This window comes from Cibotium barometz, chromosome 28 (genome assembly GCF_041138505.1).
Source record: "Cibotium barometz isolate CiBa-2024 chromosome 28, ASM4113850v1, whole genome shotgun sequence".
NCBI classification, from domain to species: domain Eukaryota; kingdom Viridiplantae; phylum Streptophyta; class Polypodiopsida; order Cyatheales; family Cibotiaceae; genus Cibotium; species Cibotium barometz.
In genome coordinates this window covers 4,964,322-4,985,779 of record NC_141073.1, presented here as the reverse complement: position 1 = coordinate 4,985,779, position 21,458 = coordinate 4,964,322, and the positions used below count along the sequence as shown (strand labels likewise).

At 44.3% G+C, this 21,458-nt stretch overlaps 2 protein-coding genes across 4 annotated transcripts in view; one reads left to right on the top strand and one right to left on the bottom strand.

The window, feature by feature from the left end:
- The window catches only part of LOC147622407 (uncharacterized), a 70,116-nt gene that overhangs the window by 13,430 nt on the left and 35,228 nt on the right, over positions 1–21,458 (bottom strand). The window lies entirely within an intron of this gene.
- LOC147622408 (uncharacterized) lies at positions 10,063–12,696 on the top strand. Its single transcript, XM_086821895.1, has 3 exons — positions 10,063–11,477; positions 11,573–11,888; positions 12,019–12,696. Exons 1-3 carry the CDS (start codon positions 10,063–10,065, stop codon positions 12,442–12,444), a joined length of 2,157 nt encoding a protein of 718 aa, XP_086678021.1. The 3' UTR covers positions 12,445–12,696.

The window sequence follows — 21,458 nt, the reverse complement described above, 5'->3', positions numbered from 1 at the left end:
GGACCCGTTTTGGGCATTTTGAGTTTTTGGTTATGCCATTTGGGCTAACCAATGCTCCAGCGACATTTATGACGCTGATAGACAGTATTTTACGTCCATATCTGGGAAAATTCGTGGTAGTTTTCCTAGATGATATTCTTGTGTACAGTAAGACACAGAAAGAACACATAGAGCATTTGCGTCTAGTGTTCGAGTTGTTGCGAGAGCACAAACTATTTGCGAAGAAGAGAAAATGTGAATTTTTTGAGACAGAAATTCACTACCTTGGCCATATTATATCCGCCGATGGTACGCGGATGGAGCCAGAAAAAGTAGAGGCTATTCTTAAATGGCCAGCGCCGAAGAATCTCGAGGAACTGCAGATTTTTCTTGGCATGTCGGGGTTCTACCGACAGTATGTGAAGGACTACGCGAAGATCGGAGGGAGAAATATACTAATTACTCCATTGACGACGGGTACTTACTCTACAAGGGTAGAGTATGTGTACCAATTATTGGTGACTTTCGGGCCCAAATTCTTAAAGAAAGTCATGATAGTCCAAGTGCGGTTCATCCCGGGATTCAAAAGACCTATGCACTAGTAAAAAGACAGTTTTATTGGCCTAGTTTGTTTAAGGACGTCCAGACTTATGTGCTAAAATGCAATAAGTGCCAGGTCAATAAACACGAACGTCTTAAGGTTGGAGGACTACTCCATCCGCTAGAGATTCCTCAAGGGAAATGGGAAAGCATTTCCATGGATTTCATTACCGGTTTACCCAAGACGAGTCGAGGGAATGACTCAGTGTGGGTAGTAGTGGACAGGTTAACTAAAATGGCAAAGTTTATCGCCACGAAGAAAACTGTTAAAACGCCAGAGTGGGCAAAACTCTTTATTGAACATCTCTACAAACTATATGGCCTGCCCACAGATATAGTGTCGGATAGAGATAGAAAGTTCAACAGTCATTTTTGGAGAGAAGTCTTCAAAAAGTTGGATACTACTCTGAGTATGAGTACGGCAGATCATCCAGAGTCTGATGGTCAAACTGAAAGAGTTAACCAAATTCTAGAGGATATGTTGCGTTCTTATGTTAGTAAGAAGCAATCTAATTGGGAAGAGTACTTGCCCTTATTGGAGTTTGCCTATAACAGCTCCAAACACTCAGCGACTGGATTTACACCATTCATGTTAATGTATGGATTCCAGCCGAGATCTCCGATGGCTGTAGGCCTAGAAAAGGAGAAGATTCAATCTGTCAAGGATTTCCTTGAAGATATGAATGATATGCTCAGAGCCGCACGTGAGAGCATTCGTAGCGCTCAGGATCGCGCAAAAACTTATGCGGATAAAGGACGTAGAAAGGTGACCTTTGAAGAAGGTGACTTTGTATTCCTTAAGGTTCCTGCACAGTCAGAAACCATGAAAACGGGAAAGTGTGATAAACTTTCTCCAAGATATTGTGGTCCTTTTAAAATCCTTAAGAAGATTGGGGACGTAGCATATAAACTTGAGTTACCGGAGAGTTCTCAAGTCCATCCGGTCTTCCATGTCAGTAAACTAAAGAAATCAGTTCACGGGTTAGAGAACGCAATTTCTCCAGAGATTTTGGTGGACTTGATAGAGCCACCAAAGATACCACATGAACCTGAAAAGATTCTAGAGTATCGTGACAGACAAACCCGACATAAAGTGTACCAGGAGGTACTTGTTAAATGGACAGACATGTTGGGGTAAAGGCGTTATGCCCACCCTTATAGTGTGTACAAGCCCATAAGTTATAGTACATAGTACACTTAGTACTTTTAATGTACTAAGTGCACTATGTGTACTAGTGCAATATACATGTGTGATAGGGGAGTCACACACTCATACTTGATGAGTTGACTTATCCCCACAACTCTCTCTCTCTCTCTCTCTCCCTTGCTTCTCTGTGTATGTCTCCCATGAATGAACTCTAACCCTAATTCTGTTTTCTCCCCATCAACTGGTATCAGAGCCCTTAGTGATCCCTCCCTTCCTCTTCTCCTTGATGGTAGCAAGCAGTCAGGCGCAGCAAGGCAGCGCAACAGGCAGCAATCAGGCACGTAGTTCTTCTCTTCACAACTTTGTGGGCGTGAACGAAGGCACACGAGCGAAGTAGCGCTAGATTCGTAGCGTAAGGCGCTAAGCGAAGACGTCCATCGAATACAAGCGCGTAGCAAGTGGAGGGGGCGAAGGCGAATCAACTGGTGTTGTACGCACCAATCCTCAGCCCGTTAGTAGCCCGACTAATGTTGCCGCTTTCTACCGACTGTAGCCTGTGAGACCATCGTCAGCGTGCTTCTGTGCCCGTTAGTAGCCCGACTAATGTTGCCGCTTTCTACCGACTGTAGCCTGTGAGACCATCGTCAGCGTGCTTCTGTGCCCGTACCCAAGAGCTTTATTGCGCTTGCGCTTCACGCCCAGCGCTACACGATTTTAGTCGACTTCAGGCGTGTAGAAGGCGCACGGCGAAGCAAAGCCCGTACCTTTTGCATTCTTCGCCTTATGAAGCCTTAGTCGGTGCCCTTCGAATCTCTGTGCAGCCGTAGGGAACAGGGAAGCTTCCACATGAGCCCAGCCATCCGTACATCGTACAACTGCAGCAGCAACTGCATCTGCATTAACATCAAGATTTCTGCAGAGCAGCACCAATTTTAGCACACCCCCCTTTCCTGCAACAAAATTCAGAAATTACAAGGTATTTGCCTCAATTTTTTTTTGGGATTTGCAATTGAGCAGGTGCAATCATTAATTGAGCAGATACAGGCGCCGAATTGCTCAATTTTTGAGCAAAATTGGCAAAATTGGGTGACATTGGTCACAATCAGGATCAATTTGCAGGAAATTGGTCAAATCAGGATCAATTTGCAGGAAATTGAATGTCGAAATTTGGGGCTTTTGATGTAATTGTGCAATTAAGCACTCATACATGCTGTATGATGTGAAAAATCGCACATTTGGGCAAAATTGCAGCAAATTGTAGCAAATTGCAGTGCAAATCAAGGGGCTTTTGTGCCGATTTGGTTGATTTGCATGCAGGCAATCGCATTTGATGCTGTGGATAATGTGTTGATGCCTTACAAGCACTCAATGTGACTGTAAATCAAGAGGCTTTCATGTATTTGATGTATATGTGGCCAGGGGGAAGCATCGTGAACACTCTGGATGCCTTCATGTGCGCCAATGTACCATGTATGATCAGAAATTGATCTTAAATCAAGGGGCTTTTCAAGTTTGTATGCTTGTTGAGCTTGGCAAAGCAGCAGGCGAGACCTTTATGCCTTGAATCCTCGGAAATCAGCTTGCAGTCAAGGGGCTTTTGCCCAATTTCTGTTCGGGACTGTTGTATGCAGTGTACGGGACTGTAAAAGTCTGATTTTCACTCATTTGGACAGCCAGGAGAGCATTTATTGCTATTGTACTTGCTGGTACAGATTTGGCACAGCTTTGTGCATGTTTTTGCATGGTTGTACACTGTTTTGAGTGACCAAAAGGTTCAATTTCAGCTGCTGAACTTGTCGGTACAGGTTTGGTACATCATTGGTGAGCACTTGGTACTGTTGTACAGTACTTTGGAAGGGCAAAAGAGCACATTTAAGGTGCTGTCCAAAATTTGCAGCAACCAGATTTTGGTGATTTCATCACAAAAAGTGGGAGAAAAGTTGCATTTGTGCTTCCGCAGTGGGAGATAAACTTTGGGAGAAAAACTGTGAGCACTTTGTGTGCTTTTGGTGCAGTGTTTGCACATTTTGCAGGGAGTCAGGCATTGACAGGTTGCATTTTGCTATGGCAACCACAGGTGAGAGCTCTTCATTGCTTCACATCAAGAAGCTTGAAGGCTCGCATAACTATGATATTTGGCAAACCCAGTGCTACAATGTGTTGCTCCAGAAAAAGCAGCACAAGCCTATCAAAGAAAGGGGTGTGATGCCCGCTTCTCTTACTGCTGAAGAGTGGGAAGATATGGATGAGCTGGCAAGATCTACTATCATGTTGTCTGTGTCAGACTCATTACTTTTCAGCATTCGTGAAGAGAAGACAGCTTGGGGAATGTGGCAGAGATTGCAGGACTTGTATGCCCAACAAAGTGCCTCAAGCAAAGTGTATTGGTTGAAGAAACTCATAGGCCTTCAAATGACGGAAGGGGCGTCTATGACAGCCCATCTAAATGAGTTTAATGGTATTGTCAGCCAGGTCATTAATCAAAAGTTGGCGATGGACGATGAGTTCAAAGCCACTTTTCTCTTATGCACTTTGCCAGAGAGTTGGGACACATTCAGGACAGCCACTAGCAATTCGCATGCTATGCTGTCATATGCAGATGTTGAGGGTGCTCTTCTTCAAGAAGAGATGAACAGGAAAAACAACTCTGTTGGAAAGTCCAATGCAATGAATGCACGTGGGAGATCCCAGCAAAGGGGGAAAAGCCAAGAAAGGGGAAGGAGCAAGTCTCGCTCCAAAAAGGATTTGGAATGCCATTATTGTGGCAAGAAGGGACACATTAAAAAGCAATGCTACAAATGGAAAAATGATCAAAAAGAAAAGGGAAAAGGCAAAGACAAAGACAAGGATGAAGCCAAAGATGTAAAGCCGAAGGGCAAAAGTGGAGTCAAGATTGAAGAAATCAATGTGTCACATGCAAGTGGCAGTGAGGATGAGGTCCTCTTTATGTCTTCACTTGATGCCCATTCACTTCTTACAGGTGGTCATGGTATGCACTCATGGATCATTGATTCAGGTGCCTCCTTTCATGTCACAGGTTGCAGAGACTTGTTTGTCAGGTATACTGCTGGCAATGAAGGAGTGGTTTATTTGGGTGATAACCATGCATGCAAGATTCTTGGCAGAGGTGATGTGAGGCTTGTATTTTCAGATGGCTCACAGCTTATGCTCCATGATGTCAGGCATGTGCCTGAGATCAAGAAGAATCTGCTTTCTACTGGACAGCTTGATGATGCTGATTATGTTACCACATTTGGTAGTGGAAAGTGGAAAATTAGTAAGGGCTCACTGGTTGTTGCCAGAGGCTCTAAGGTGGACACTCTTTACTTTATGCATGCAGGTGTTTGTCACCATGCTAATGTAAATGCAACCGAGCTGCCGGAAATCTCTATGTGGCATAGCCGGTTGGGACACATGAGTGTCAAGGGAATGGAGCAATTGTCTCGTTTGGGTTACTTGCCTTCTCTAAAGTTTTCAAGTTTTCAATTTTGTGAGCATTGTATATATGGTAGGCAACTACAGTGCCCCCACAAGAAAGCTCTTGGACAGAAAGATGCTCAGTTAGAGCTTGTGCATACAGATGTATGTGAGATGCCTCAGCTTTCTTTGGGAGGGGCAAAATATTTTGTGTCTTTTATTGATGATGCCACACACAAGGTGTGGGTTTATCCTCTTCGTTTGAAGAGTGATACATTCTCAGTGTTTGAGAAGTTTGTTGCTCTTGTTGAGAATCAAACTGGCAAAACACTGAAGGCTTTGCGTTCCGACAATGGTGGAGAATATATGTCCAAACAGTTTCAGGACTTTTGTGATGCTAAAGGCATCAAGAGGGAGCTCTCTACTCCTTATGATCCTCCACAAAACGGGACAGCAGAGAGGATGAACAGGACCATACAGGAGAAGGTCCGTTCTATGTTGTCACATGCTGCATTACCTCATGGTTTTTGGGCTGAAGCTGTTATGACAGCCGTTCACCTTATAAGCAGGTCACCTAACACGAGGCTTGGTGGGAAAGTGCCAGAAGAAGTATGGACAGGGAAGCCTCCGTCATACAAGCACTTGAGAGTGTTTGGTTGCGTTGCGTACGTGCACATACGCAGGGAAATGCGCACCAAACTTGATCCTAAGTCTCACAAATGCATATTCCTAGGATATGGTGACAGAGGTGAAATGGGGTATAGACTTTGGGATCCCATGAATAGAAAGATCATACGCAGCAATGATGTCATTTTTGATGAAACATGCATGTATAAGGAGCCTGCAAGACAGCAGGAGCCTGGCAGAGTCATCTTTGATGATGATGAACATCATGGACAACAACAAAGGGCTGTAAATCAGCCATTACAGCAGGAAAACCAGCCCTTAAATGGTGTTGAAAATGGTCCAAATGGACAGCCAGAGATGGCAGAAGATATCCCTATGGATATACCACAGTTGGAGGAGATACCGGGCATGATATTTCAGCCTTATGGCATGGAACAGGAGCCACCAATGGGTGATATGCAGGCTGGACAGCAACCTGCAAATGATGGTCATTGGGTACGGAGGTCCACAAGACCCTCCAGAGCCCCTGACAGGTTTGTTCCAGGGGTTGACTATTTGATGCTTACTGACTGTGGGGAGCCCTCATGTTATAAGGAGGCTTTACAGAGGGCAGACAAAGCTCTATGGGAGCGTGCCATGAAGTCAGAGATGGATTCTCTGCATAAAAATGGAACTTGGAAGTTGGTGCATTTGCCTGCAAGCAAGAAGGTTTTGCCATGCAAGTGGGTATACAGGCTCAAAGTTGCATCTGATGCAAAGCCAAGATATAAAGCCAGGTTAGTGGCTAAGGGCTTCAAGCAAGAATATGGTGTGGACTTTGATGAGATCTTCTCTCCAGTGGTCAAAATGACCACACTTAGAGCTGTGTTGGCTTTGGTTGCGCATGATGATCTGGACTTGATTCAGATGGATGTGAAGACTGCTTTTCTTCACGGTGATCTCCATGAGGAGATATATATGCAGCAGCCAGAGGGTTATGCAGTGAGTGGAAAGGAGAAGCTTGTATGCAAGCTGAAAAAGAGTCTTTATGGGCTCAAACAGGCACCAAGGGAATGGTATCACAAATTTGATACATTCATGAAATCTCAGAAATTCAGGAGAAGTGACATAGATCACTGCTTGTACACCAAGAAAGCTTTGGATGGCAGTCTATTGATCCTCATCTTGTATGTTGATGATATGTTGATTGCCGGGAAATCTCGTAAAGAGATGGATGCCTTGAAGCAGAGGCTGCATCAAACCTTTGATATGAAGGATTTGGGTGATGCTAATCACATCTTGGATATGCGGATACTTCGGGACAGAAATCAGCATGTGTTGTATTTGTCTCAAAAAGGAATACATTGGCAAAGTCTTGCAGAGGTTCAATATGGACGGGGGGAAGAAGACTAGTACTCCTTTGCCTCCATATGTGAAACTCAGTGCTATGGACAGCCCACAGTCAGATAGAGACAGGGCTGATATGGCCAAGATTCCGTATGCTTCAGCTTGTGGCAGTCTCATGTATGCCATGGTTGCTACTAGGCCGGACATTGCATTTGCAGTGGGAGTGGTTTCTAGATACATGGCCAACCCTGGCAAGAAGCATTGGGAAGCAGTGAAAGGTGTCATGAGATACCTGAAGGGCACACAGGATATGTGCATTTGCTTTGGCAAACAGGATGCATTAGTGCATGGTTACACGGATTCGGATTATGCCGGTCATCCAGATAACCGGAAGTCTACTACCGGTTATGTATTTACATTCACAGGAGGTGCTGTGTCATGGATATCCAGGATGCAGAAGTGCACTGCCTTATCTACTACAGAGGCCGAGTATATTGCAGCCACAGAGGCTTGCAAGGAGGCATTATGGCTATCTCGGTTAGTGGTTGATTTGGGCTATACAGGGGATATTCCATTGTTGCATTGTGACAGTCAGAGTGCCATCCAGTTGGCAAAGAACCCTGTCTTTCATGCAAAGACGAAGCATGTGGATGTGAAGTATCACTTCATCAGAGAGGTGATAGAGAACAAGCAAATTCAGCTTGTTAAGATTCATACGGATGACAACCCGGCTGATCTGTTGACAAAGAGTTTGCCTCCGGAGCGGTTTGCTCATTGCAGACACTTGATGGGCATTGGATGAGGCCATTTTCAGCCTTGATATGGCCTTGTATATTATCATGTACATGCTGATTTTTTCTTTTCCTTTACTTAAGGGCACTTTGCCTTTAAGTGGGAGGTTGTTGGGGTAAAGGCGTTATGCCCACCCTTATAGTGTGTACAAGCCCATAAGTTATAGTACATAGTACACTTAGTACTTTTAATGTACTAAGTGCACTATGTGTACTAGTGCAATATACATGTGTGATAGGGGAGTCACACACTCATACTTGATGAGTTGACTTATCCCCACAACTCTCTCTCTCTCTCTCTCTCCCTTGCTTCTCTGTGTATGTCTCCCATGAATGAACTCTAACCCTAATTCAGTTTCTCCCCATTCAAGAAAGCCGACTTAACGTCCATCTGGAAAACATGCCATCTATGATGTCCTGCAAGAGTAAGAACGGTGCGAATGGTAGTCATCCGGGCCGTAGGAGCGAAGGTCTCATCGAAGTCGACTCCAGGGCACTAAGCATAACCCTTGGCAACCAACCTCGCCTTGTGCTTGTCCAAGTTGCCATTAGCTGGGAACTTCGATTTGAAGATCCAGCGCACACCAATCACCTTACGCTTCTTCTATTAGCAGATACTCATCTGCTATGCTTGAGCATTTTTCATTACCTCGACGTTTCTCGGCTGAGGCGACTTCCACTGCTGTCTACATTCAGAACAGGTCTCCTACCACTGCTCTTCCAAATAAAACTCCATATGAGGCTTTCCATGGTGAGAAGCCCTCCGTTGTTCATTTCCGGATATTTGGTTGTTCGGCGTATGTTATCATGTGCCTAAGGAGCATCGCTCCAAGTTGGACTCGAAGTCTCAGCGCATGGCTTTTCTCGGATACAACAGTGTCAAAGGCATATCGTCTATATGATCCTTAGGCCGGCAAAGTTGTTGTGAGCCGTGAAGTGGTGTTTGACAAGTCTCCTACATCTTCAGAGGGGGGTGGTGAGCTTCTTCTTCCTGCACCTCCGCCGCCTCCTCCTCCCTCTGCTTCTGTTACACCTCCAGCCGTGGATTCACAGTCAGATGATGATGACTCTGCTCCTCCTCCAGCGAGTTCGAGCAAATCAGTGCCTGGATGGTACTATCAGACAGTTCATGATTCTAGGTTACGTAAGCTTTCTTATGCTCCTCCGCCTGGTTCCCTCCGGCGTTCTTCCAAAGTTACAGGGAAACAAATTCATGAGGGCAACATGTTTGTTAACTATGCTCTTATGTCCTCTATCATTAATGGTCCTTCTGAACCCACTTCTGTGGACGAGGCTCTTTCACATGAGCCTTCGCGTCATGCTATGCAGGCAAAGCTAGATGCTATTGAACGGAATGGCACTTGGATTTTGGTGCCTAGTGGTCTGAGACACTGCTGTAGAGGAAGAGTTCTTTGCTGCTTCATCCCGCTTCTTCTTGTGACATTGGGGCGATTTATGACCCTTCTTGCCACAATAATGACATTCAGAACCCCCTTTCCCTTTCTTTTGTTGATTCTTCCCTTTATCTCGCGCTGCCAAAGCTCCATCAGGGCCACCAGAGGTGCTAGCCCGCTCCTCAAAGCGCTGTTAGATTATCGTAACACCACTACGGGCGTTACCACAAGAGGGGACGGCCTCTGGCTCACCACCATAGTTGCAAAAAAACGCGTTTCAAACTTTAGGCTACTCGTTTGAAACGTGCAAACGTTTCAAACGTTTGAAACGCGTTTTTTTGCTGGGCCAGTTTTTTTTTATCATAGAAAACGTACGATGCAGTATCTCCTGGCATTTCAGTTTTGAAAGTGACGCTTGAAAGAGACGTTTCCAGCCTTTGAAGTCTTCCAGGTTTGCTTGCACCCCTACCTACGCACCAGTCCTTCTCCCCCGGCCCCTACGCACCGTAGGTAACAGGTTTGTACTAACCCTAAATCCTGATTTTTTCTGATTTTGGACCAAATTTCAGATTTGAAATTTGGGCATTTTTTGCCAGGTTGCCTACATTGGTGCATGCACACCTTGCCTACGCACCAAGCCTACTCCTCCGGCCCCTACGCACCCTGCTTCTCAGGTTTTTAATAACCCTAAATGCTGATTTTTTCTGATTTTGGACCAAATTTCAGATTTGAAATTTGGGCATTTCTTGCCAGGTTGCCCAAATTTCTTCATTCATTCATCATGCCTCGGGCTAAGGATGCCATGTGGAACCACGTAACTCCTGTGAGCAGATATGGGGGTTCAGGCACAGAAAGGTGGAAATGCAATTTTTGTGCCAAAGTGTCAGGTGGGTCTATTATTAGGGTAAAGGCCCATTTTACAGGAGTAAGAGGGGAAGGCATTGGCCCTTGCAGTCAAGTACCAAGAGAGGTTGTAGCGTCTCTTCAGCAATGGAAGAGAGAACATGAAGCAGCAAAGGGAATTCAGCCTATTGATGATGATGTACAGGATACAGATTCTGTAGGTGATGTGTCCAAAAGAGCTAGGACAGAGGATGATTTGCAGAGTCAAGCAGGTGGGTCTAGCTCCATTCCTGTAGCCCACAGATCTTCATTGCCCACCGTGCCTTCTCTAAAGAGGGCAGGCATTAAAGCAGGCATACAAAAGCAAGCTGTCAAGGAGGCCACACGTGAATTGACAAAGTTGTTTATACAATGCGCTTTGTCATTTCACGTCGTGCGTACTCCTCGTTGGAAGAAGGCCATTAAAGCTATCAGCCGCATTGGGTATGAGTGGGAGGGTCCATCTTATGAGTCCCTTCGCAAAACCCACTTAAGGAAGGAGAAGAAGGCAGTGGAGCTTGAGATGGAGCCTTTGAAGGCAACCTGGCAGAAATATGGATGCACATTGCTTTGTGATGGCTGGACAGACATGAGAAAGAGAAATGTATATAACATTTTGGTGTCCTGTTGTAAGGGCACAATGTTTTTGCGTGCCATTGATGCCTCGGTTCCAGGTACAGTTGTTACTGGAGCATTCATATGGAGACATTTGCGTGAGGCAGTGCTAGAGATTGGCCCAGAGAACATAGTGCAGGTAGTTACAGATAATGGGTCAAATTGTGTATCTATGGGCAGGATGTTAGAGGATGAGTTTCCAAAGATAGTGTGGACTCCATGTGCATCACACAGCTTGGACCTCTTGATAGAGGATGTGGCCAAAATTGGGTGGATTGCCGACCTCTTTAGTACTTCTCGGAGCATGGTGAAGTTTGTCACCAAGAGGCCAAAGGTTTTAGCTATGTTTCGTGCACACAGTGATTTGGAGTTGTTGAAGCCCTCAAACACCAGGTTTGCTTACATGCTCATTGTGGTTGAGAGGCTTGTGCGGGTCCGTACAGGTTTACTCCGCACTGTTGTCTCTCAGGAGTGGATGGCATGGGATGATAGAGAGCATCCCAAGGCAGTAGCATTTGTGCGCGCGGTAATGCGAGACACTTGGTGGGCTGAGGCCCTTGCACTTGTCACGGCCACTCAGCCTATATATAGTGTGCTTCGCATTACGGACATGGAGGGCAGCACCCTTGGACTCTTATATGAGTTCATGGACCGCATTGGAGAGGCCCTAGATCGATGCACTATACTATCAGCTGAGAGGTATGTATCATTGTATGTCATTGTTGTTCTTTTAGTTGCCAGTGGCCACATTATACATTGATATTAATTCCATGCTTCCAAGTGTCGTTGAACAGGATCCAGGACATCAGGGAGGTGTGGAACCGTAGATGGGATTGGTTTCATAGGCCAATCCATGCGGTTGCCCATATACTACACCCACTATGGCGGAATGAGGAGCAGTTCAACAATGAGGAGCTAGAAGAGGGATGGCAGTCTTACATCCAGACCTGGACTGGAGGTGATGTTCAGCTCCTCAGGAAGTTAGAGGATGAGCTCCTAGTATTTCGGAATGGGAGTCATGCCTTTGGGAGAGCCACTGCAGTTTTGAGAGAGACTCAGCTTCAGCCAGTCTCTTGGTGGGAGAAATATGGCATCGGTACTCCAGTTCTGGTAAGTGCCCACTGACAAGTTACAACTTACATGTAATAAGTTTGCACTTTGAAGTAACAACTTAGTACTTACAACTTATATAAGTTGTTTCTTCTTATTATTTATAAAGTTTTCTGTTATCTTTTGACAGAAACGCCTTGCATTACGAGTCCTCTCACAGGATTGCAGCTCTGGTCCATGTGAGAGAAACTGGAGCACATGGGCCCTCTTCCATACAAAGAAGAGGAACAAATTGTCCACTGCTCAATTAGAACGGTTGGTGTATTGTCATTGCAACCTCCGTTTAATTGAGCAGCAAGGCAATCCCATTGAGCCGCGCCAAGTGAATGTCGACAAGATCGACATAGAGAAAGTGAAGGACGTACCAGAGATCCCTGCTGAGGAGCGCGACATCTATGCCATGCTATACGAGGAGATGATGGCACCAGCTACTATGACACGATCACGGGCACCGACATCAGCAGATCATGCATCTACGAGTGCTGAGGCTGAGGCTGAGGCTTCATCTTCTTACGACACAGACTCACATTCCTCAGAGGAGGATGATGCTGAGTAGTTACTAGTTACTACTAGTGACTCTTGACTCTTGACACTTGAGTCTAGAGTTGAGAGTCCAGACTCCAGACATTGGAGACCATTTGTTTTTTCAGAGTTTTTGTATTTGGTCTTTCGGTACAGACATCTGTATTTCAGATTTCAGATTTATCATTTGACACTATTCACTAGTGCTTAGTATGTTGCTTAGTATGTTGTAAGTTGTAACTTGTAACTTCAAACTGGTTATGCTATTAATAATTATATGGGTTTTTGCCATCTATGATCTAATTCCTGATTCCTGAAGACTGCCATGTATCATGTATGATGTATCATGATTCATGTTACATGTATGATCATTGTATGATGTAAATTGTAATCATGTATGATGTATTAAGAATCAGGATTCAGTATGAAATTTGAATCATGGATTCATCATTCATGATGTATCATGATTCATGTATATGAAAGTTGAATGTAGATTTTAGCATTAAACTGTACCAAACATAAATTTATGGACACCCCCCTAAAAAAAACCTGGAAAAAACACCTGAAAAAAAATTTGAAAAAAACTTTTAAAAAACTTTTGGAAATTTGTTTGAAACGTTTTTGAAACGTTTCAAACACGTTTCAAAAACGCGTTTCAAAAAACGTGTGGCAACTATGCTCACCACCCAGCCATAGAGGAAGAATGAGGATTGCCCCTCATCCCCCAGGCTATATAGTGTGTGGCCTGCCGTCCACACTAGCCTGGCCGCCCATGACTCCGCATGGGCGTTCTCTCCCACCGAACCCTGGATGGCCACGTCCTCGGCGCTCCGGCCGAGGCGTTGATGCTAATGCCCCGTCTGGCCATCCGGTCTGCCGTCGGTCACATGCGTTACAGCCTACGTGACATTACCTCCCCCTTAAGAAGAGTTTTTATCCTCGAAAACAAACTGGGGAAACCTCTTGGAAATTGCACTACAGCATTCCCAAGTAGCTGCCTCCTCATCTTACAGAGGAGGTTTATGTTGATCAGCCACCGGGATTTGTTGTTCCAGGCAAATAGGATCAGGTGTACTGGCTGAAGAAGGCTTTACATGGTCTGAAGCAGGCTTCGCGGGCTTGGTACCAACGGATTGATGAGTTCTTTCAGAAGCTCCGCCTGCGCCTTTCTCATGCAGATTCGAACCTTTATCCTCCTTGAGAGGGGGTTGATTATTATCATTGTGGTCTATGTTGATGACCTCATCTTTACAAGTTCTTATTCTATGAGGATCCGTTCAGTCATGGATGCTTTGGAGACAGAGTTTGAGATGACGGATCTTGGCCTTCTGCATTATTTTCTTGGCTTTGAGATTTGGCAGACCTCGAAGGGCATTTTCTTCTCTCAGCAGAAGTACACACGGGAGATTCTTGACAGATTTCAGATGACTAGATGCAGACCAGTATCTTCTCCTATGGATACTAGTGAGAAGCTCTCTCTACTTGATGCTTCTCCAGGGATTGATCAGGGCCAATATCGGGTTCTCGTCATTTGTTTAGTTTGGTTGACCAACTCCCAATTGGACATATGTTTCGCAGTCAGTTTATTGAGTTCTTTCTCATCCAAACCCCGTCATCAGCATTGGCAGTGTACTCTCAGAGTTCTTCGGTACTTGCGTAGCACTCTGGACTTTGGCATCTTCTATGGCCAAGGATGCACTCTTGTTGGATGGTCTGATTCAGATTGAGCCGGAGATCCAGATACTTGGCATTCGACCACTCGTTGTGTTTTTACACTCCGGTCTAGAGCCATTTCATGGAGCAGTAAAAAGCAACCTACTGTGGCGCTTTCCTCTACAGAGGCAGAGTATCGTGCGGTTTGTTATGCTGCATGTGAGGCGATTTGGTTGCGGAGATTATTAGAGGAGCTTGGCTGTCCTCCTGCCGGATCTACTCTTCTTTGGTGTGACAATCACAGTTGCATCGCCATCGCCAAGAACCCTGTGTTTCATGCTCGTACGAAACACATTGAGATACAGTATCACTATGTTCGTGAACGGGTTCTTGCTAGAGATTTATGTTTGGAGTATTGTCCTTCAGCGGAGAATGCTGCAGATTTGTTCGCCAAGCCGGTTTCTCAGGCTTCCTTGGCTCCTCATCTTCGACTTCTCGAAGTTTGTTCAACATTTGGTGCTGAGAGGGGGTGTTAGCACATTCATCCCCAGTTTCTGCCCATTTCTCGTGTCCTTTTGGTCCCTTTTGCATGGCCCTTGATTGTGGGCTGGCCACCCCTATTTTACATATTTATTTGGAATTTTCCCCAGCCTCTATGGTTTTTTCCCAGTCGGCCAGCTCTCCCCACCTATAAATAGGTGGGCTGGCCTCTCAATTTTTCATCTTGTCTTGTATATCTTTTGCTCCCTCACTTATGAGACTACTTGTGTCTCTTGCTTGGGACTGTATTGCTTCAGTATATTCAGCATAGTTGCTCCATATCTCTCTCTCTCTTGCACTCTCTATTCAGCACACTCTAGTGCTCTTTTGCTTCAGCTCTATGCACTCTTTCAACTTTGATACTAGACGATCAACTATTGGTAATTACTTTTTGTTGGGCAATTCTTCCATTTCATGGCTTAGCAAAAAGCAGCCTACTCTAGAAACATCATCTTATGAAGCTAAGTACAGAGTAGTCTTCGCAGCCACAATTGAGTGTGTCGTAGAAAAGGTTGCTGGCAGACTTGTATGCCAAGCAACAAGGCACTACACCTATACTCACAGACAAAGCATATTGAGGTTTACTATCTTTATGTGGGAGAGTGGCTACATGCAGGGGACGTCAGCCTTATTTGTTGTCCATCGTAGGACGTGTCACAAAGATGCTTCCCGAGGAAAGTTTGAAGCTTTCCGCAAAGCTTTAGGCTTACTTCCTTTTGGAGATTGATATACTCTCTGTACATCCACATTAGCACTACAAGCGGTATTTGTGAGAGAGATACGCATTTAGTAGTGGTAAATGTGTTAGGGAGTTAGAAATAACTGCTTGGTACACACTCTTATAGTGTTTTGTTTTTCCGAGAAAAAGATCCTTCTATTAGTTAGAACTTAGTCAAAATGGCTAAAAGTACAAATCCATCCCCAAAAGGACATGCAAGCCAAGATGAACAAAGGGGAGATTGCACTTCTCCTCTGGCAAGCCGCTCTAGGAGAAGAGAATGCTATTCTTAGGGTTAGGGTTCAACATAGGCAAAAGCACACAGACAATCAATAGCAGCAAGCACAAGTAGATGGCGATTGATGCTCACACAAAAATGGGTTGCTTGGAATGTGTGGAGCTTGGGAGTCAACTCCATGATATCAAAATACAATAAAAGTGATGTTGTCCTTTCACACCAAATATCCAAGGGGAAAAACCCAAAGGGAGAAAAGTGCACTTGGTTAGCCCATGTTCACATGTGGCACTACTCATAGCATATATGCCAATAAATCCCCCCTATAGTGACAATATGAACCTATACAAGATCAACAGCAAATCACTCTCTGAAGGAGGGTTAAGCCTAAAGCTTTGCGGAAAGCTTCAAACTTCTCTCGAGGCAACATCTTTGTGAATAGAACTGCAACATTGTCCTGTGTAGAGCAGTAAGATAATGAGATCTCCCTTGCATGAATCCTCTCTTACATGTGCTTGGTACGTGCATGAAACACTGGGTTTCGTACCACGGCTATAGCACTCTTAACTATCAGTGAGTATGGTGGTGGGTGTCTGCTAACACTCACGAAAATCAGCCATCAATCTCCTCAGCCATACACAATTTAATGTGGCTGTAAAGGCTGCCCTGTACTCAGTCTCACAAGTAGATGTGGCAATAGTGGGCTTCTTTTTGCGCAACCATGATATGCATGAATGCCCCAAAAAGAAACAATTCCCACTGGTGGATTGTTGTGTATCATAGTCACAAGCCCAGTCGGAATCACTATAAGCATGTAACTGCAAGTTATCCCCCCTAGGATATACCAAAGCCAGATCTAGGGAGCCCTGAAGATAGCGGAAGATCCGCTTCACTGCTTGCAAATGCTTTGTACCTGGTTTGTGCATAAATTTACTACACTACGAAACCCCAAACTGAATATCCGAGCGTGTCATAAGTATATGAGGCAGCCCACTGCTTGGCTGTAAACACTCATATCAAAAGGCTCTCCAACATCATACATGCTCAATTTTAGCCCTGGCTCCATAGGAGTAGAGATTGGCTTACAATCTTGAAACCCAAATTTGTGCAACAACTTTTGAATATACTTTGATTGCTGTACATAAATCCCATCATCTATCTGCACAAATTGTATGCCCAAATAATAATGCAACAATCCCAAATCTGTCATCTCAAATGACGTTTGCAATTCAGCTTTGAATGCTGAAATTTTCTCCATATCATTCCTAGTTAGCAACATGTCATTCACATAAAGAATGAGCATAATCAAAGTGCCATGATCCTCTTTCACATAGAGGGTGCTCTCTGTTGGGCTATTGCGAAAACCTTGCGTGGTCAAATAAGTATGTATCTTCTCATACCAAGCTGAGACCATAAAGTGCTTTTCGAAGCTTGCATAGTGTGTTTTCATAACCATGCATCACAAAACCAATGGGCTGATTTACATAAACTTCTTCATGCAAATCTCCATTCAGAAAAGCTCAGTTTATGTCCAAGTTCCATAGTCACAAGAAATGTTTTGAGGTTTTTGGGGTTTTGTTTCGAAAGGTTTCGTCCCTTAACTAAGAAAGGGCGAGGTTTTGAAAAATCAATAATTTCATTGTCTTCTCATACATCTCAGAGAACCATCCTTATTTTGGTGAGGCATTATGGCAATTTTGCTTGATTAGATACCACAAATGGTTTAATCAAGGACTCTTAAGCAATTTGAAGACGGAAAGGTAGAAATTGAGAAAGATTTAAGACATTGAAGGATGGTGTATGAAGAAAAAGAGGAAAGAAGAGAGGAGAAGAAGAGGAGAGAAGCAGAGAAAGGAAGATGAAGAGGATAGAAGAAGAGAATGAAGGAAGGAGTAGAGGTGAAAGAATTAGCAGAAGATGAAAAAGGGAAGGAGGGAGGCAAGAGAAGAAGAGGAAAGGAAGGTGATGAGGAGGATATAGAAGAAAAACAAAAGTAAAAAAATCCCATAAAAATCGGGGAGGGAAAAAAAACTAAACCTAAAATTTGGGCAAAACTATTGTACTGGAGAGGTTTCAAGGTTTTTAAAAACCATTTCGAGGTTTCGAAAGCTAGAAACAAGTTTTTTTGTTGATATGTTTCCAACTGATGCACTTTCCATCCATGATGTGGAGCCACTGCAACAACACATCTATCTGTGACCATACAAGAAGTATGTGCGAAAGTCTCATCATAATCAATACCCTTTTTCTAGGCATATCCTTTGGCCACTAGCCTGGCCTTGTACCTGTCAATGGTACCATCAGACTTTCTTTTCAACTTGTATACCCACTTTGTGCCAATGGGTTTCTTGCCAACAGGCAAGTCTACCAAATCCCATGTGCTGGTTTTATGGATAGAAACCATCTCATTTTGCATGGCTTTTACCCAATACTCATCTTCATGAGTCTCTTCAAATGAATCTAGCTCATTTGCATCGCAAAGTGTACTCATGCAAGCAACATCTCCATGTTCTCTTGCATTACGTGAACTAGCATGTGTCCTGCTACCAAGTGGAGCTGAAAGTTTGCTCTCCTGTAAAGTACAGAGCAGCCAACGAGGCACAACTCTAGCCTCTTCCGTTGCTGTCCGCTCTTGCTCCACTACTTCCTCAACATTTTGAGGTGTAATGAGCTCATTTATGGGCTGATTTTGAGCACCCAAATGCTGACCATTAGGCAAAGTTGATGGCTGATCTGTTGTGCCATCAATTCCCAATGAGAAAAATCCTTCAAACATGTTAAGTGGGCCTAAAGGTGGCTGTCCAAAAAATTCAGCCAAAAGCTAGTCTAAATTTTCAGCAAACACAACATCTCTGCTATCCAAAATCTTTTGTGTAGAAGGATTAAAGAGACAATAGCCTTTATTGCCACTGTTGTAACCCACAAATATGCACTTAGTTGCTTTGGCATCAAGCTTACCTCGCAATTGCTGAGGTACATGTGCATAAGCTATACATCCAAAAACTTTAAAGTGTTCAACTTTAGGTTACCTTTCATGCCAAGCTTCATATGGCATTATGGTTTTCAATGCTTTGGTAGGGCATCTATTCAACACATGTGTAGCACACATTATTGCCTCCATCCAGAATTTGTGAGGAAAGCATTTGCCTTTAACCATGCATCTAGCCATTTCCATCAAAGATCTGTTCATGCTTTATGCCTTTTTCTGCCATAAAAGCTTTGAAAGCAATGGACATGTATTTCCCCCCTCAAACTGTACGGAGGGTCTCCACTTTGCAACCTCTTTGATTTTCAGCTTGTGCCACAAAATGCTGAAAACATGCAAATACATCAAATTTTTCTTTCAATGGATACACCCAAGCAAATCTGGAGTAGTCATCAATAAAGGTTACAAAGTATAGATGCTTTCCAATAGATGGTGTCTCCATAGGACCACACACATCACTGTGCACAAGCCGTAATTTCCACACAGCCCTTGTTGATCATCATTTGGGAATGCAGTTCTGTGCACCTTACCCAATATGCACCCTTCACATACATGTTTTGGTGGCAGTTCTACAAGAGGCATGTCCTGTACCATTTTATGCCTTTGCAATAGCATCAAACTGCTATAATTTACATGCCCAAACCTGGCATGCCACAATTCTGCCTTTTGCATTGCACGTGTACGAGTGGTAACCACATGAGCATCATGCTCTTTCCTGTCAAACCTGTTCAAGTTGATATAACCCATGGTATAATGTGCCGGAAGTGACCAATGCATAGCATAGTCACAGAAAACAACAGTTTCAGTCTCTATAAACGTGTTTCTCCGTTTTAGGACCCCATCCGTTTCCATGGCCGTTTCTCATTTCCCAAGTGATATTGTCACAAGAAACGGCCGTTTCCACCCCTAAAACCTCACTTTCCTGTTTCCATTCCCGTTTCTCATTTCTAGTGACTATGATGCATAGCCACCTTCACAGTCTTTCACTGTGCATCTGTCCTCCTCAAAGTTCACTGAATATCCTCTTTTAGCAAAAAAGGAGACGGACAGCAAGTTCTTAATCCCTGGAACATACAATACATCTGGAAGACATAAGTCTACACCATCTGCTGTTGTGAGGATCATCTCACCAACACCCTGCACTGGATAAGAAGAATTGTTTACACATGTTACCCATTTGCCTTCAGGGGTAGCCATAAGCTTCTTAAACAAATTCTTGTGTGTGGTAATGTATTTAGAAGCACCATTGTCAAAGTACCATGTGTCGTGTCTTTAATTGACACTAAGAGACATATGTCCTAATGATGCATCATAACTGCAAGTAAGAAATGTCCACTCCATCCTACACAAGATTTACTAATGCATCATCTTTCACTGCAGGTGATGAAGAAGAATCTACAGCCATGCCGCTTTCCTTTTTCTTCTCTTTTGCAAGCCTTTTTTTGCACTCATTCAAATAGTGACCCGGCTTTTTGCAGTAGTGACATTTTTCCTTTTTTTGGGAAGCGCCTGCATCATTTTTAACCTTTTCTCAAGGCTGTCACGAATCAGCCTTTGGCTGAAAATTGCTTTTGGCTTTTCTCTTGCCCTTGTCTTGGGTAACAAAAGCCCCATCACTGCCACGCATGACGGAAGGTTTGTTCTTCCAATTCTGCTCCTCCTGTAGTAACAACCCAACCAACTCTTCAAACAAGATTGGTTCCAGGTTGCCCCGCATAAGATAGAGTGAGCAATGTGTGGAAGTTCAAGTTTCTAGCAGAGATGATAGTGTCCTAGAAACCAGCTCTTAAGCGCTAATTTCTGAAAAATCCCCAAATTTTCAAAAAACCCTGCCACAAAATGTTGCCTTGTACTATTGCCTGCACCTGATTTTTGCAATGAAGCAATTTATTCCTAAAAGCCCCATGAAATTAACCCAAAATCAAATACCTGATCCGATTTTGCGCAGGTGATGAGAGGGAGTGAAGGCAGGCCGCCTGAGGAGGGCACGTGCTAATAAAGGAAAATGGGGTAGTCGTCGGGGGAGAAGAGTGCAGCCGGACGGAACAGAACGTGACGACGAATATGCAGGCAGGGAGACGAACAGCCAGCCCCAATGGAACTTGACGGCGATTATGAAGGCACAGGCGAGAAGCAGTGCCGGCGACTATCTGGAAAGCTAGAAGGATATCTCCTCCACGTGGATCAAGGAGGCATCTTCTCGGGATTTGTACAAGGGCTACGCCGACCTCGAGTTATGAATAAATACGGGGGGGGGGGGGGAGGGTGGCGCCACACTTTGGGGCCAATTGGTCTTTTGTGCAAGAGCTCTCTAGCTCCACTTATTTATTTTCTTCTTCTTCCAAATTTATTATTCCAGTTCGTAAAGCGATTAAAGTGTGATTAAGTGTGTTCACCGCCCGTCAAGTTTCTGAAGGCCGGTTTCAGAGGACGGTCTTCCAGTCTCTTTATTTATGCGACATTGGGACCTTATGGAAGGTGGCCTCAAGGTTGCCTTCAATGAGATCATGGTTACAGGAGCCATGCCGGAGAGGCTGTCAGAGGGCTTGATTCACTTGATTCCCAAGGAGGGTGGTGACAGATTGGAGATCCGGCAGTGGAGAGCCATCACTCTCCTAAGGACTGCCTACAATTTTTTTTTTTGGCCAAGGCCATTAGTCGGAGATTGCAGCCCTTTCTCCCTGACTTGATTCATGGTACACAAACGGGCTTCGTTCAAGATCACAGTATTTTGGACAACATCTTCACCTTCTGGGAGGCAATTGTGTCAGCTAAGATGCGGCAACAGGATTTGATCATGGTTCTTCTCGATTTCAAGAGAGCCTATGACAGAGTAGATTGGGGGTTTCTAGAGGGGACGATGTGCAAAATGGGTTTCCTGAAGGAGTGGGTTCAAGGTGTATCAGGACTTTACTC